General features: G+C 42.6%; 1 protein-coding gene across 5 annotated transcripts in view; it reads right to left on the bottom strand.

Annotated features, from left to right (window-relative positions):
* Nucleotides 1-12689, bottom strand: part of ldb2a (LIM domain binding 2a) — a 124026-nt gene that overhangs the window by 39096 nt on the left and 72241 nt on the right. For all 5 annotated transcript variants that reach the window (XM_047353923.1, XM_047353922.1, XM_047353920.1 and 2 more), the window contains exon 3: nt 9997-10169. In XM_047353923.1, the coding sequence (XP_047209879.1) occupies nt 9997-10169 (173 nt within the window). The remainder of the gene's footprint in view (nt 1-9996; nt 10170-12689) is intronic.

Consider the following 12689-nt stretch of genomic DNA (forward strand, 5'->3'; position numbering starts at 1 on the left):
TCCATGGCACCCCATTCTCTGTTGCTTTCTATTTTACTTTTCTGTTCATAGTAAAATATTAATAAAATACACCCGCATGTAAAGTTTCTTGTTTCTGTCTCAAGTCATTACAGGATTCCCAAACTAATCAATTAAACAGATTCTAACTGTGCTCATAGAACCTATTGAAAATGTGTTAAAAACCAGAAATCTAACTCAACTTTTAATGTACCAGAATATATTTTTTTTATATGGAAAGATTTAGACTTTTTAAAAGACAAACAGAGGAGCTGAAAGAGACAGATACAGGCAGAGAGAGAGAGAGAGAGAAAGAGAGAGAAAGGAAGAGAGAGACAGAGAGCACAAGTTGGGAGCTGGGGATGATTTCTCCAGGGATGAAGGATGCGGGTGTGTGTGTCTGTGCGGTGTGTGTGTGTCTGTGCGTCTCGAGGGAGCGGGGGTGGAGAGGGTGGGGGAGGGGGATGAGAGAGAGAGCGGTGGAGTAGAGAGCGAGGGAAGAATGAGCAAGACCCGACAAGGTGGGGAGGGGATGAGCAAAGCGGTGGTGGGGGTGATGTGCTGTGGTGGTGGTGTTTGAGTGAAAGCGAGGCGAGGCAGAGCTGATTGAGATTCGGGCCTCCAGAGCTGCAGGCTCGCTGCTGGGAGCTCAGACAGAACACGCTCAGTTATTGGAATTTTTTTTTTTCTAATGAATTAATTCTTCTCATCCAATTTAGGTGAAGATGAAAAGAGAGCAGGGCTGCAAGCATCAAATTTAGCTTTTTGTTGACCGGGCCTAGCCTGTTCTGCTCCCATTTTGTACGGTTAATATCTGACACTTGTAATATATTATAGCTTTTTTTGGTCTGCTGCTTTTGAGAAGCCTTGTTTACAAAAAGAAAACACGAACGGCAACAACATGAAAAGAATTTTTCTTTTTCTATTACTTGAGACATTCTATTCTTATTTATTAACATGACAACATGATAACTTGTTCCACTTACATTAAAGAATAAACTTGTTTACACATATGCTGACTCCACAAAAACTAACCCTTTTTTCTCCCCCTCAAATAAAAACTAGACATGCATTCATGTTAATATATCTGCCACTTCCAAAACAACAGCATGACTGAATGCAAATAATGCTCCATTGCTACAGAGCTAAAAGAAACTTTCTGAAGGGTCATATTAAAACGTAGCATTATAGGGTCATGATTAAGAAGAGATCAAATGAAGGCTGTTTGGGAGACGTAACCCACTTCGTAAAGCTCCACATTGTTGCTGTAGTTTTTGCTCTTCATCTTCTGATAAAACAGCTTCAACTAAACTTCAAAATTAAAAAATATAGAACTATTGCAATATTTGTGGTAATCCTAATGGTTATGCATATCATTCAAATAAATGTTGCTTTATTAACCTAATTTATGAAAAATCAAATTGCTGTAGGTTCTGTTTACATCCCCTAAAGAGCAACTAAACCTGCTGTGACACTGTTTATTATTACAAACACCATAAAAATAAAGATGAATAATAAATATTAGCTACTGAAATTATTACAATTATATTAATGCATAATAATGTATAAACATAATGGTCAATAATGGTCTATTTTGGTAACAAATCCTAAATAAATATTTTGATTGGCATTTAACATATTTCTAGTGTGAGGTGAGGAGTCAGTAAGGCTGATGTGATTATATGGGTTGTAAAATAAGGATATATATCAACTCAGGTAAAGGTAAGGAGCTGTCAGAAGACATGTAGTTGAAAACGTAGCTAGCTACAGCTAATGCTAAAGCTATGCTCATTAGGCAGCCAGCGCCAATGAGCAGCTGTGGTTATCAGGAAAATCATTTAAATGCCAGCTTATTAGGCACCTTATTATGTTTTAGGTCTTAATCATAAGCCAATTCTTATTGTTTCTTTTTATCATGGGAGGACAAACCAAATGAGCAAAATTATTTTAGTATATTGTTAGAATTTTATTTAATTTAGCTGAGTAAATTTTAACATCTAGCTTGAATGATCGTTGGGGCTTTAAAGTTCAATATTCTGTATATATTGTATGAGTGCCACCAAGAGGTCAAATAAATATTAGCTGAATTAATCAAACATTGGCAGTCATTCTAAGTATTCAACCATACCAAGCTAAGTGAATCTTTATCAGTGCAAACAGTGTCTGCATATTGTAGCATAAGATGCTGTTATATTAATATTGAGTCATTGATACCATATTTGCACAACATTTAATTTAAATTCTGTAGCAGGAGTGCATCTGTGTAGTGTACATGGTACCTCTAAATTGTGACGGTGATGGCACAGTTGTTTTTGGACATGTCCAGAAAAGCTGATGAGCTCAGTGTTATTGCTTTCAGAGGACCTTTGTGCCTCCTTTGGATCATTTTACCTTTTTGGACAAAAATCTGTTGCATCTTAGGATATAATTCCAAGATGAGAAAAGGAATAGTTGCAGTCAAACATAAAACAGTCTAGAAAATTAAATCAGGCCTATTTAAAATAAAACTAAAAAGCAATAATAATTGATTGTTTTAGGTTACAATCACAAGTTCATCCCAAAAAAACTAAGTTGTTTGGTAAACTAAAAAAGTAATGCTTTACTTATTCATTTTATAGAATCATAGCCTTTGGTAGGTGAGCTTAAAGTTAATTATCTGACTCACACACACCCGCACCTATGAGTGAGTTCATACTGTCAAGACCTGAAAACATAAGGGGTGTATAGCCTTTTAATGTCAGAACAATCTGGTCTAATGCTTCAGCTCAGGGTTCATGGTAGAGGGAACATGGAATCCCTGTAGCTCAGCTGCTTGGTGCTGACAAGGTATCTGGGCTCAGATTTATTTAGACAGTCAGCAGAAGAACACTAAGAGTCAGCGAGCCATCTGGATCAGACCGTGGAGGAGCAAATATTCACTCCACCTCACAGGGGAATTCTGTCCCTGAAGATAAAAGCCGATGAGCTCAGCATTATTGCTTTCAGAGGACCTTTGTGTCTGCTTTGGATCATTTTACTTGAGTAATTAGTGTTTCCTCTCCTTTGCTTTCTTCCATCTGTGTGTCACTTGCAATACAATCTAAACCACACTCTGCAAACATCTTACTCCTGTCCTGATAGCTTTGCCTTTGGAGTACCTGCAGGCTTGGAAATCTGTGTCTTTAACATGGTAAATGCCAGAGGGCTGAAAGGCCAGATCTTTGATAAACGATAGGGAAGTAAATGTAATGAACGTTTTATGTAAAAATAACTACACTGCTTGGTACAAATATCTGACCAAAATAAAACATGCAACATATATTTTAAACTAATTTGCATGGTTAAATAACACAACACTGTCAGGATCTGCTATTTTGGTTTTGTGCTTGTTTACTTGTGACTGTTTTCTATATTCTGTCCATTTGGTTTATTTACTACATTTCATTATATCCTCTGTTTTCCTGTGTTCTCCTTTCCCCTTTTCTGTGCCCTACTAGTCCCTCCCCTTGGCCTTAGTTCCCCTTCCGTTATTATTTACTCAGTGTTCGTTTCTCTTTTTATTTGAGGTTTTTCCTAGCCTTATTCCTAGTATAGTTCCCCGTGTTAGTGTATATTGTTTCAGATCCTTCTGACAGGTTAGCTTTTAGTTATTTGTTTGCCGCTATACTTAGTTCCTCTTATTGTTTATGTTTTGGTTTGCATTTATTCTACGTCATCACTTTCTCTGCTTCCCTCCCAGTTAGTTCAGTCAGTATTTGTTGTGGTTTGTTTTTTTGCTCTCCCTTTTCTGTTAGGGTTTTGTTGGACCATTTTGTTTGCTGAATGTTGGACCATTTGCACGTTGCTGGACGCCACCAGGCCTTCTGGCATCATCGGCCATTTTGTATCCCAGGACTGTCCGCTACTACAAATCCCAGCGGGCACCGTGGCTGATAGGACGGGGGCGTCGCAGCTCTGATGCCACAGTAACTATATAACAGAGTATGAGACGGCCTACCATTGCTTTTTCAGTTGGGACCGAGACGCGGTTACCAGCATCTGAAGCGCATCATTCTGGAGAAGAAAATCCCACGTGGAGTTTCACTCATTCTCCCCGTTGGCCAACAAGAAAACTAAGCGAGTTAAGCTTACAGGAATAAGAAGGCTTGTAAGTTTTCAACTTTATCGATCGACGACGTGGATTTAACACGTAACCAAAAAAAATGCGGAAGTTTCAAGGAGACGGAATTGCCACCCTTGTTTTTGTTCCAGTCGACTGTTGACGGTCCATGATACTGCTTTTCTGCCAAGGAAGCCAGAAGTAAAACGGACCGTTCTACTCTGAGTTATCCACGGACGCGTGGAAACTCTTCCCCATCCTTTCTCTGCCTCTGCCCCAAGGAAGACTTCAACAAGTAAAGTCTGTTCATTCCTTTTATTTCTTTATTAGGAAAAGCTTGGGCAGGATAGAGCAGAATTTAGTGCGATTTAGAATTGCCACTTATTGTTTAATGTGTTCTGAATTGTATGTGCATGCCATTGTTTTTTATTAAACTTGATTGCTGTTGATTTTCGGAGGCCGCCGAGTCTCGCAAGTTGTATTTTGACTGTGTGGACACCTGAGCGCAGGTGCGCTGTGAAAACTGGACTGCTATAATAACCTTATGGTGAAAATCAACCCTTTTTTTTGTCTTCAACTTCGTGCTTTACTAGCTTGCCGCCAAAAGTTTTATTATTCTTTGTCCTCTGTGTTTACAACTTTGCTTGGGGGAAGTTTTATGACTGCTTGTGTTCAACTGAGCTACACTTTGGGGAGTGGCCTCCCCGAGCTTCATTCAACCATAGTCCTTTTGTATTTTGCCATAACTGACATAACTGCTGGTTTGATTTCATACACACTCAATGCTGCTTTATTTTGTTTAGTTAGATGTTTTACCCTTTGTGTAGAACTTTGCATGTTTGATTAGGTGAAGATTATTGAATCGGAAGAGCGAGTTGTATCAGGGCTGTTGATTTAATAAATATTCACATAGATAAAGAGAAGGTGTTTGTGATTATTTTGTGCCCACATTTCGGCAGGAACGGTTGATTAAACAGTGACATCTAATACAGGGTTGGACAATGAAACTGAAACACCTGGTTTTAGACCACAATAATTTATTAGTATGGTGTAGGGCCTCCTTTTGCGGCCAATACAGCGTCAATTCATCTTGGGAATGACATATATATATATATATATATAAGTCCTGCACAGTGGTCAGAGGGATTTTAAGCCATTCTTCTTGCAGGATAGTGGCCAGGTCACTACGTGATACTGGTGGAGGAAAACCAATCCTGACTCGCTCCTCCAAAACACCCCAAAGTGGCTCAATAATATTTAGATCTGGTGACTGTGCAGGCCACGGGAGATGTTCAACTTCACCTGCATGTTCATCAAATCAATCTTTCACCAGTCTTGCTGTGTGTATTGGTGCATTGTCATCCTGATACACAGCACTGCCTTCAGGATACAATGTTTGAACCATTGGATGCACATGGTTCTCAAGAATGGTTCGTTAGTCCTTGGCAGTGACGCGCCTATCTAGCACAAGTATTGGTCCAAGGGAATGCCATGATATGGCAGCCCAAACCATCACTGATCCACCCCCATGCTTCACTCTGGGCATGCAACAGTCTGGGTGGTACGCTTCTTTGGGGCTTCTCCACACCGTAACTCTCCCGGATGTGGGGAAAACAGTAAAGGTGGACTCATCAGAGAACAATACATGTTTCACATTGTCCACAGCCCAAGATTTGCGCTTCTTGCACCATTGAAACCGACGGTTGACATTGGCATGAGTGACCAAAGGTTTGGCTATAGCAGCCCGGCCGTGTATATTGGCCCTGTGGAGCTCCCGACGGACAGTTCTGGTGGAAACAGGAGAGTTGAGATGCACATTTAATTCTGCCGTGATTTGGGCAGCCGTGGATTTATGTTTTTTGGATACAATCCGTGTTAGCACCTGAACATCCCTTTCAGACAGCTTCCTCTTGCGTCCACTGTTAATCCTGTTGGATGAGGTTCGTCCTTCTTGGTGGTATGCTGACATTACCATGGATACCGTGGCTCTTGATACATCACAAAGTCCTGGTCACAGATGCGTCAGTAAGATGTGCACCAACAATTTGTCCTCTTTTGAACTCTGGTATGTCACCCATAATGTTGTGTGCATTTCAATATTTTGAGCAAAACTGTGCTCTTACCCTGCTAATTGATCCTTCACACTCTGCTCTTACTGGTGCAATGTGCAATCAATGAAGACTGGCTACCAGGCTGGTCCAATTTAGCCATGAAACCTCCCACACTAAAATGACAGGTGTTTCAGTTTCATTGTCCAACTCCTGTAATAGTTATCAACTATTACTGAGAATTTAATAATTGTAATTATCAAGGGCTTTGAGCCACAATTACAACCCCAGAGGACATCTCTAGTTTTGATTCATAAATAAGGATTTTTGGTTAAGAAATTAATTTTCTCAAATTATAATTTTTAATTATAATTCTTGATAAATATTAATTAATCAATAATCACAACCCCAACAGTTTGTTATCCTTAGAACCTAGTTTCCCATTGGTTTTCTTATAGCTTTATTTCTCTCGTGTCCCTGCATTCTCTAGTTCATGTCACCATAGTAACCATTCATTCCTTCAGTCTCCACAGCCAGTTCCCGCACCTGTTTCTACTTCTCCTCTGATTACCCTAGCTTCTCCCTCATTGGTCCACTCTCCTCCTTTCCCTGTTTATATACCCGACTCTGTCAATTATTCTTCGCCGGTTCCTCAATTCTACTGGTCATGTTTGTCACGTCAGTCTTCCTGTTCCCTTGGGATTATTTCTGCCTCTGTACCTCCTACGACCTGTTCTGCCAACGCCTCCTCACCTCTTCCAGAGGGTTTGGCCACCGCCTCACACTGTTCCCCTGCATCTCTGGTGTCCTTTCTGGCTTCCAGTTTCCAGTCAGACCCGGTGCAGAGGCCCAGAGCTGATTCCAGGGAAAGCAAACTCTTTGCCCCGGCCTCAGCGACTGCTCAGCCCGACGATTCGGTCTCCGCCTCCACGGAAGCTCAACGCAACGTCCCCGCTTCCACAGTCTCGGGAGCTCAACTCGACGCTTCAGTTTCCGTAGTTCCAGGAGCTCAGTTCGATACCTCGACCACAGAGCCTCAGCATGAAGCCAAGTTTCCTGAGCCTCAGCATGCAGCCAAGCCTGTTGCCAAGTCCCCAGAGTTTCGAGATGGGTCCGAGGACAGACCGCCTCTGATCCTAGTTCCAGAGTTTCCAGAGGGGTTCGAGGACGATCCGCCTCTACTGCCTGTCTCAGAGTGGTTCGAGGACGAGCCGCCTCTACTGCCTGTCCCAGAGGGGTTCAAGGACAAACTGCCTCTACTGCCTGTCCCAGGGGGGTTCAAGGACGGATTGTCTCTAATTCTAGCTCCAGAGTTTCCAGAGAGGTCTGAGGGTGGACTGCCTCTGATCCAGGTTCCAGGGCCCACTGACTGTGCTCCAGGGCCCACTTACTGTGCTCCAGAAGCTGCTGACGCACAGCCTGACTCCAAGACTGCAGACTCCAAGTGTGTCTTTAGGGCTCCTGACTCCATGCCTGACTATGGGGCGCCAGACTCCATGCCTGACTCCAAGGCTACCGACTCAAAGCCTGACTCCAAGGCTACCAACTCAAATCCTGACTCCAAGGCTACTGACTGAAAGCCTGATCCCGAGACTCCAGACTTCCAGCCTGACTCTGAGCCGCCAGACTTCCAGCCTGACTCCGACTCCAAGCCTACTGACTGCGACCAAGACTGTCGACTAGACACCTTAACCGACTCTTTGCTTCCAGAGTTCCAGCCAGGTCCCGTGCTTCGAGAGTTCTGGCTGGGTCCTGGGCTTCCAGAGCTCCAGCCATCTGGGTTATTCTGGTCTAAGCGCCGGCCTCCTAGACTCCTGTTCTGCCGCCACCGACCTCCAGACAAGCCTCTTCGTGGGTTCTCCACGTTCCGTTGCAGGCCGCCTAGACCCCAGCTTCTTCACCGCAGACCTCCTGACAGGTCAACTCGTGGGTTCACCTGGCCTCGCCACAGACCTCCTAGACGCCAGCTCCTACGCCGCAGACCTCCTAGACACCAGCTCCTAAGTCGGAGACCTCCTAGTCACCAGCTCCTATGTTGCAGACCTCTGGACAGGCCACTTCGTGGGTTCTCCTAGTCTCGCTGCCGACCCCCAGATCGACAGCTCCCTCGTCGCTGACTTCTTCGTCGCCGGCATCCTGGCCTTTCCCAAGTTGGAAGTTTTTGATCTGTCCTTGGGGTTTATTAGTTTCATGGACTACAGTTTTTCTCCCCAGTTGGGTTATTTTGTTTCTGGACTCTTGCCCGCCTTCCGAGGCCCCCTTCCGACTGCCCTGGTTGGATTGTTTTGTTTTTTTGTGTTTGGCCTCTTGCTTAGATTTTTAGGTAGTCTGGTATCCGACCTTAGGAGGGGGGTAGTACTGTCAGGATCTGCTATTTTAGTTTTTGTGCTTGTTTACTTGTGACTGTTTTGTATATTCTGTCCCTTTGGTTTATTTACAACATTTCATTATTTCCTCTGTTTTCCTGTGTTCTCCTTTCCCCTTCTATGTGCCCTACTAGTTCCTCCCCTTGGCCTTAGTTCCCTTTAGTTATTATTTACTCAGTGTTCGTTTCCCTTTATATTTGTAGTTCTTCCCAGCCTTATTCCTAGTATAGTTCCCCATGTTGGTGTCTATTGTTTCAGTTCCTTCTGACAAGTTAGCTTTTAGTTATTTGTTTGCCGCTATACTTGGTTCCAGTTATTGTTTACGATTTGGTTTGCATTTATTCTACGTCATCACTTTCTCTGCTTCCCTCCCAGTTAGTTCAGTCAGTATTTGTTGTTGTTTGTTTTTTTGCTCTCCCTTTTTTGTTAGGGTTTATTATCCTTAGATCCTAGTTTCTCTTTGGTTACCCTAGCGTCTCCCTCATTGGTCCACTCTCCTCTTCTCCCTGTTTATATACCTGGTTCTGCCAATTATTCTTCGCTGGTTCCTCAATTCTACTGGTCATGTTTGTCACATCTGTCTTTGTGTTTCCTTGGGATTATTTCTGCCTCTGTACCTTTTCATGGTGCCTGAATTAAAGGATTTGTTTTCAACATGCTGCCGCCCAGTGCTTGTCTGCATCTTGGTCCACAACTACCCCAGACAAAAACACTCATTTTCTATGTTTAATTTTCTATTTTCTACAATCATAGAGAGCAACTTTTTACTGGATAGAACTATTACATGCTGGGGATGTAATACAGGGGCTGTACGGTGGCACAGTTGGTAGCACTGTTGCCTTGCATACAAAAAGGTTCTGGTTTTGACTCCCAGCCGGGGGTCTTTCTGCATGGAGTTTGCATGTTCTCCCCGTGCATGCGTTGGGTCTCACCAGGTACTCCGGCTTCCTCCAACAGTTCGAAAACATGACTGTTAGGTTAACTGATCTCTCTAAATTGGGTGTGTGGATGGTTGTTTGTCCTGTATGTCTGTGTTGCCCTGCGATGGATTGGTGACCTGTCCAGGGTGTACCCTGCCTCTCGCACGTAGACTGCTGGAGATAGGCACCAGCCCACCCGTGACCCACTATGGAATAAGCGGTATAGAAGATGAATGAATGAAAGAACTCTTACATTTGCTATGTATGAGATAAAACTGTTAAAGTTATAAAATTATCATTAAAGTCACCTACAGTGATTAGCTGACATAAAAATCTCAACTTATCTATACTTTGGTAAAGAATAGTCATTCTAAAATACAGGAAACAGACAAGCCCCTTTCTTTTTTTTTAGGGTAAAACCATCAAGTTCTACTTCAACCATCAGAGACAGCATAAAAAACAGACAGAAAGGGAATCAAAGGGTTTAAATGTATTTGATCTTTAAGCACTTTAACACCTTGACTGGCCATTATCATAGCGTGTGATCAAATATTTATAGTGAGAGAAACTCAAGGGTCAAGTGTTACCTTTGTAAACATTGGCTTCCCATGCTGGGTGACCATGGTGCACTGATCACAGTCCAGGGTGATGCAGGAGTTGTGGAAGGACTCCTTGGAGTGTTTCAGGATGTAATGGAGCTCAGTGACGCCGCCCTCGAACACTGTGCTGAAATAACGGGGTATCAACGTCCGGCCGATTGCTGCATGGAAAAGGGAGGAGAGGATGGAAATGCTGAATACTGAAGAAGCCCAAACAATGAAATGATGTTGGGAAGAAAGGGGCAGTTTATGGACAAACAAAAGAGCTGTACAGGCCTGCAAACTGCATACTGCTTGGATGTGAATTGATTTCATTTTTACTCTCCATACTTGCAGATATTTTTCTCAACCGTATGCATATGAGGTTCATTAACAGAGGTCAATATCTTGCTTAAAGACACTTCCCTATGTACTGGCATCGTTCATTTAACCAGTGATTTTCCCACTGGGAGACTCTGCCAGGGCAGCCTGGTGCTGCAGCATCATCTATTATCTAGTTAAAGGTTACTACATTTTTTTTGCCAATGTGTTCATACCACTCAAACCTTATTCAATTTTGGCATGCTTCAACCACAAATAAAAAAAAATATATATTTTATATAACAGTGAAACACAAAGTAGTGCATAAATGTTAAGTGAGAAAATGATACACGGTTTAAACGTTCTTTACAAAAACAAAAAATGTAGTGAATATATGTATTTATCCCCTCCTGAGTCAAGAACTTTGTAGAACCACCTTTCACTGCAATTACATCTGTAAGTCTTTTGAGGAATGTACAGGTCCTTCTCAAAATATTAGCATATTGTGATACAATTCATTATTTTCCATAATGTCATGATGAAAATTTAACATTCATATATTTTAGATTCATTGCACACTAACTGAAATATTTCAGGTCTTTTATTGTCTTAATACGGATGATTTTGGCATACAGCTCATGAAAACCCAAAATTCCTATCTCACAAAATTAGCATATTATTAAAAGGGTCTCTAAACGAGCTATGAACCTAATCATCTGAATCAACGAGTTAACTCTAAACACCTGCAAAAGATTCCTGGGGCCTTTAAAACTCCCAGCCTGGTTCATCATTCAAAACCCCAATCATGGGTAAGACTGCCGACCTGACTGCTGTCCAGAAGGCCACTATTGACACCCTCAAGCAAGAGGGTAAGACACAGAAAGACATTTCTGAACGAATAGGCTGTTCCCAGAGTGCTGTATCAAGGCACCTCAGTGGGAAGTCTGTGGGAAGGAAAAAGTGTGGCAGAAAACGCTGCACAACGAGAAGAGGTGACCGGACCCTGAGGAAGATTGTGGAGAAGGGCCGATTCCAGACCTTGGGGGACGAGCGGAAGCAGTGGACTGAGTCTGGAGTAGAAACATCCAGAGCCACCGTGCACAGGCGTGTGCAGGAAATGGGCTACAGGTGCCGCATTCCCCAGGTCAAGCCACTTTTGAACCAGAAACAGCGGCAGAAGCGCCTGACCTGGGCTACAGAGAAGCAGCACTGGACTGTTGCTCAGTGGTCCAAAGTACTTTTTCCAGATGAAAGCAAATTCTGCATGTCATTCGGAAATCAAGGTGCCAGAGTCTGGAGGAAGACTGGGGAGAAGGAAATGCCAAAATGCCAGAAGTCCAGTGTCAAGTACCCACAGTCAGTGATGGTCTGGGGTGCCGTGTCAGCTGCTGGTGTTGGTCCACTGTGTTTTATCAAGGGCAGGGTCAATGCAGCTAGCTATCAGGAGATTTTGGAGCACTTCATGCTTCCATCTGCTGAAAAGCTTTATGGAGATGAAGATTTCATTTTTCAGCAAGACCTGGCACCTGCTCACAGTACCAAAACCACTGGTAAATGGTTTACTGACCATGGTATCACTGTGCTCAATTGGCCTGCCAACTCTCCTGACCTGAACCCCATAGATAATCTGTGGGATATTGTGAAGAGAACGTTGAGAGACTCAAGACCCAACACTCTGGATGAGCTAAAGGCCGCTATCGAAGCATCCTGGGCCTCCATAAGACCTCAGCAGTGCCACAGGCTGATTGCCTCCATGCCACGCCGCATTGAAGCAGTCATTTCTGCCAAAGGATTCCTGACCAAGTATTGAGTGCATAACTGTACATGATTATTTGAAGGTTGACGTTTTTTGTATTAAAAACACTTTTCTTTTATTGGTCGGATGAAATATGCTAATTTTGTGAGATAGGAATTTTGGGTTTTCATGAGCTGTATGCCAAAATCATCCGTATTAAGACAATAAAAGACCTGAAATATTTCAGTTAGTGTGCAATGAATCTAAAATATATGAATGTTAAATTTTCATCATGACATTATGGAAAATAATGAATTGTATCACAATATGCTAATATTTTGAGAAGGACCTGTATGTACTAACTTTGTACATCTAGACACTGAAATTTTAACCCATCCTTCTTTGTGAAATAGCTCAAGCCCAGTCAGATTGGATGAAAAGCATCTATGAACATTACATTTTCAGTCTTGCCGACTATTCTCAATTGGATTAGATCTGGGCCATTTGAACACATGAATATCCTTTGATCTCAACCATCCCATTGTAGATGTGTTTACTTAGGTTTGCTGTCCTACTTGACAGAAAACCTCACTTAAACCTAACTTAGGTTTATCTGTACAGCAAACTTCAAATACCAGGCAAAAAT

This window comes from Girardinichthys multiradiatus, chromosome 23, assembly GCF_021462225.1.
Source record: "Girardinichthys multiradiatus isolate DD_20200921_A chromosome 23, DD_fGirMul_XY1, whole genome shotgun sequence".
Classification (NCBI taxonomy): domain Eukaryota; kingdom Metazoa; phylum Chordata; class Actinopteri; order Cyprinodontiformes; family Goodeidae; genus Girardinichthys; species Girardinichthys multiradiatus.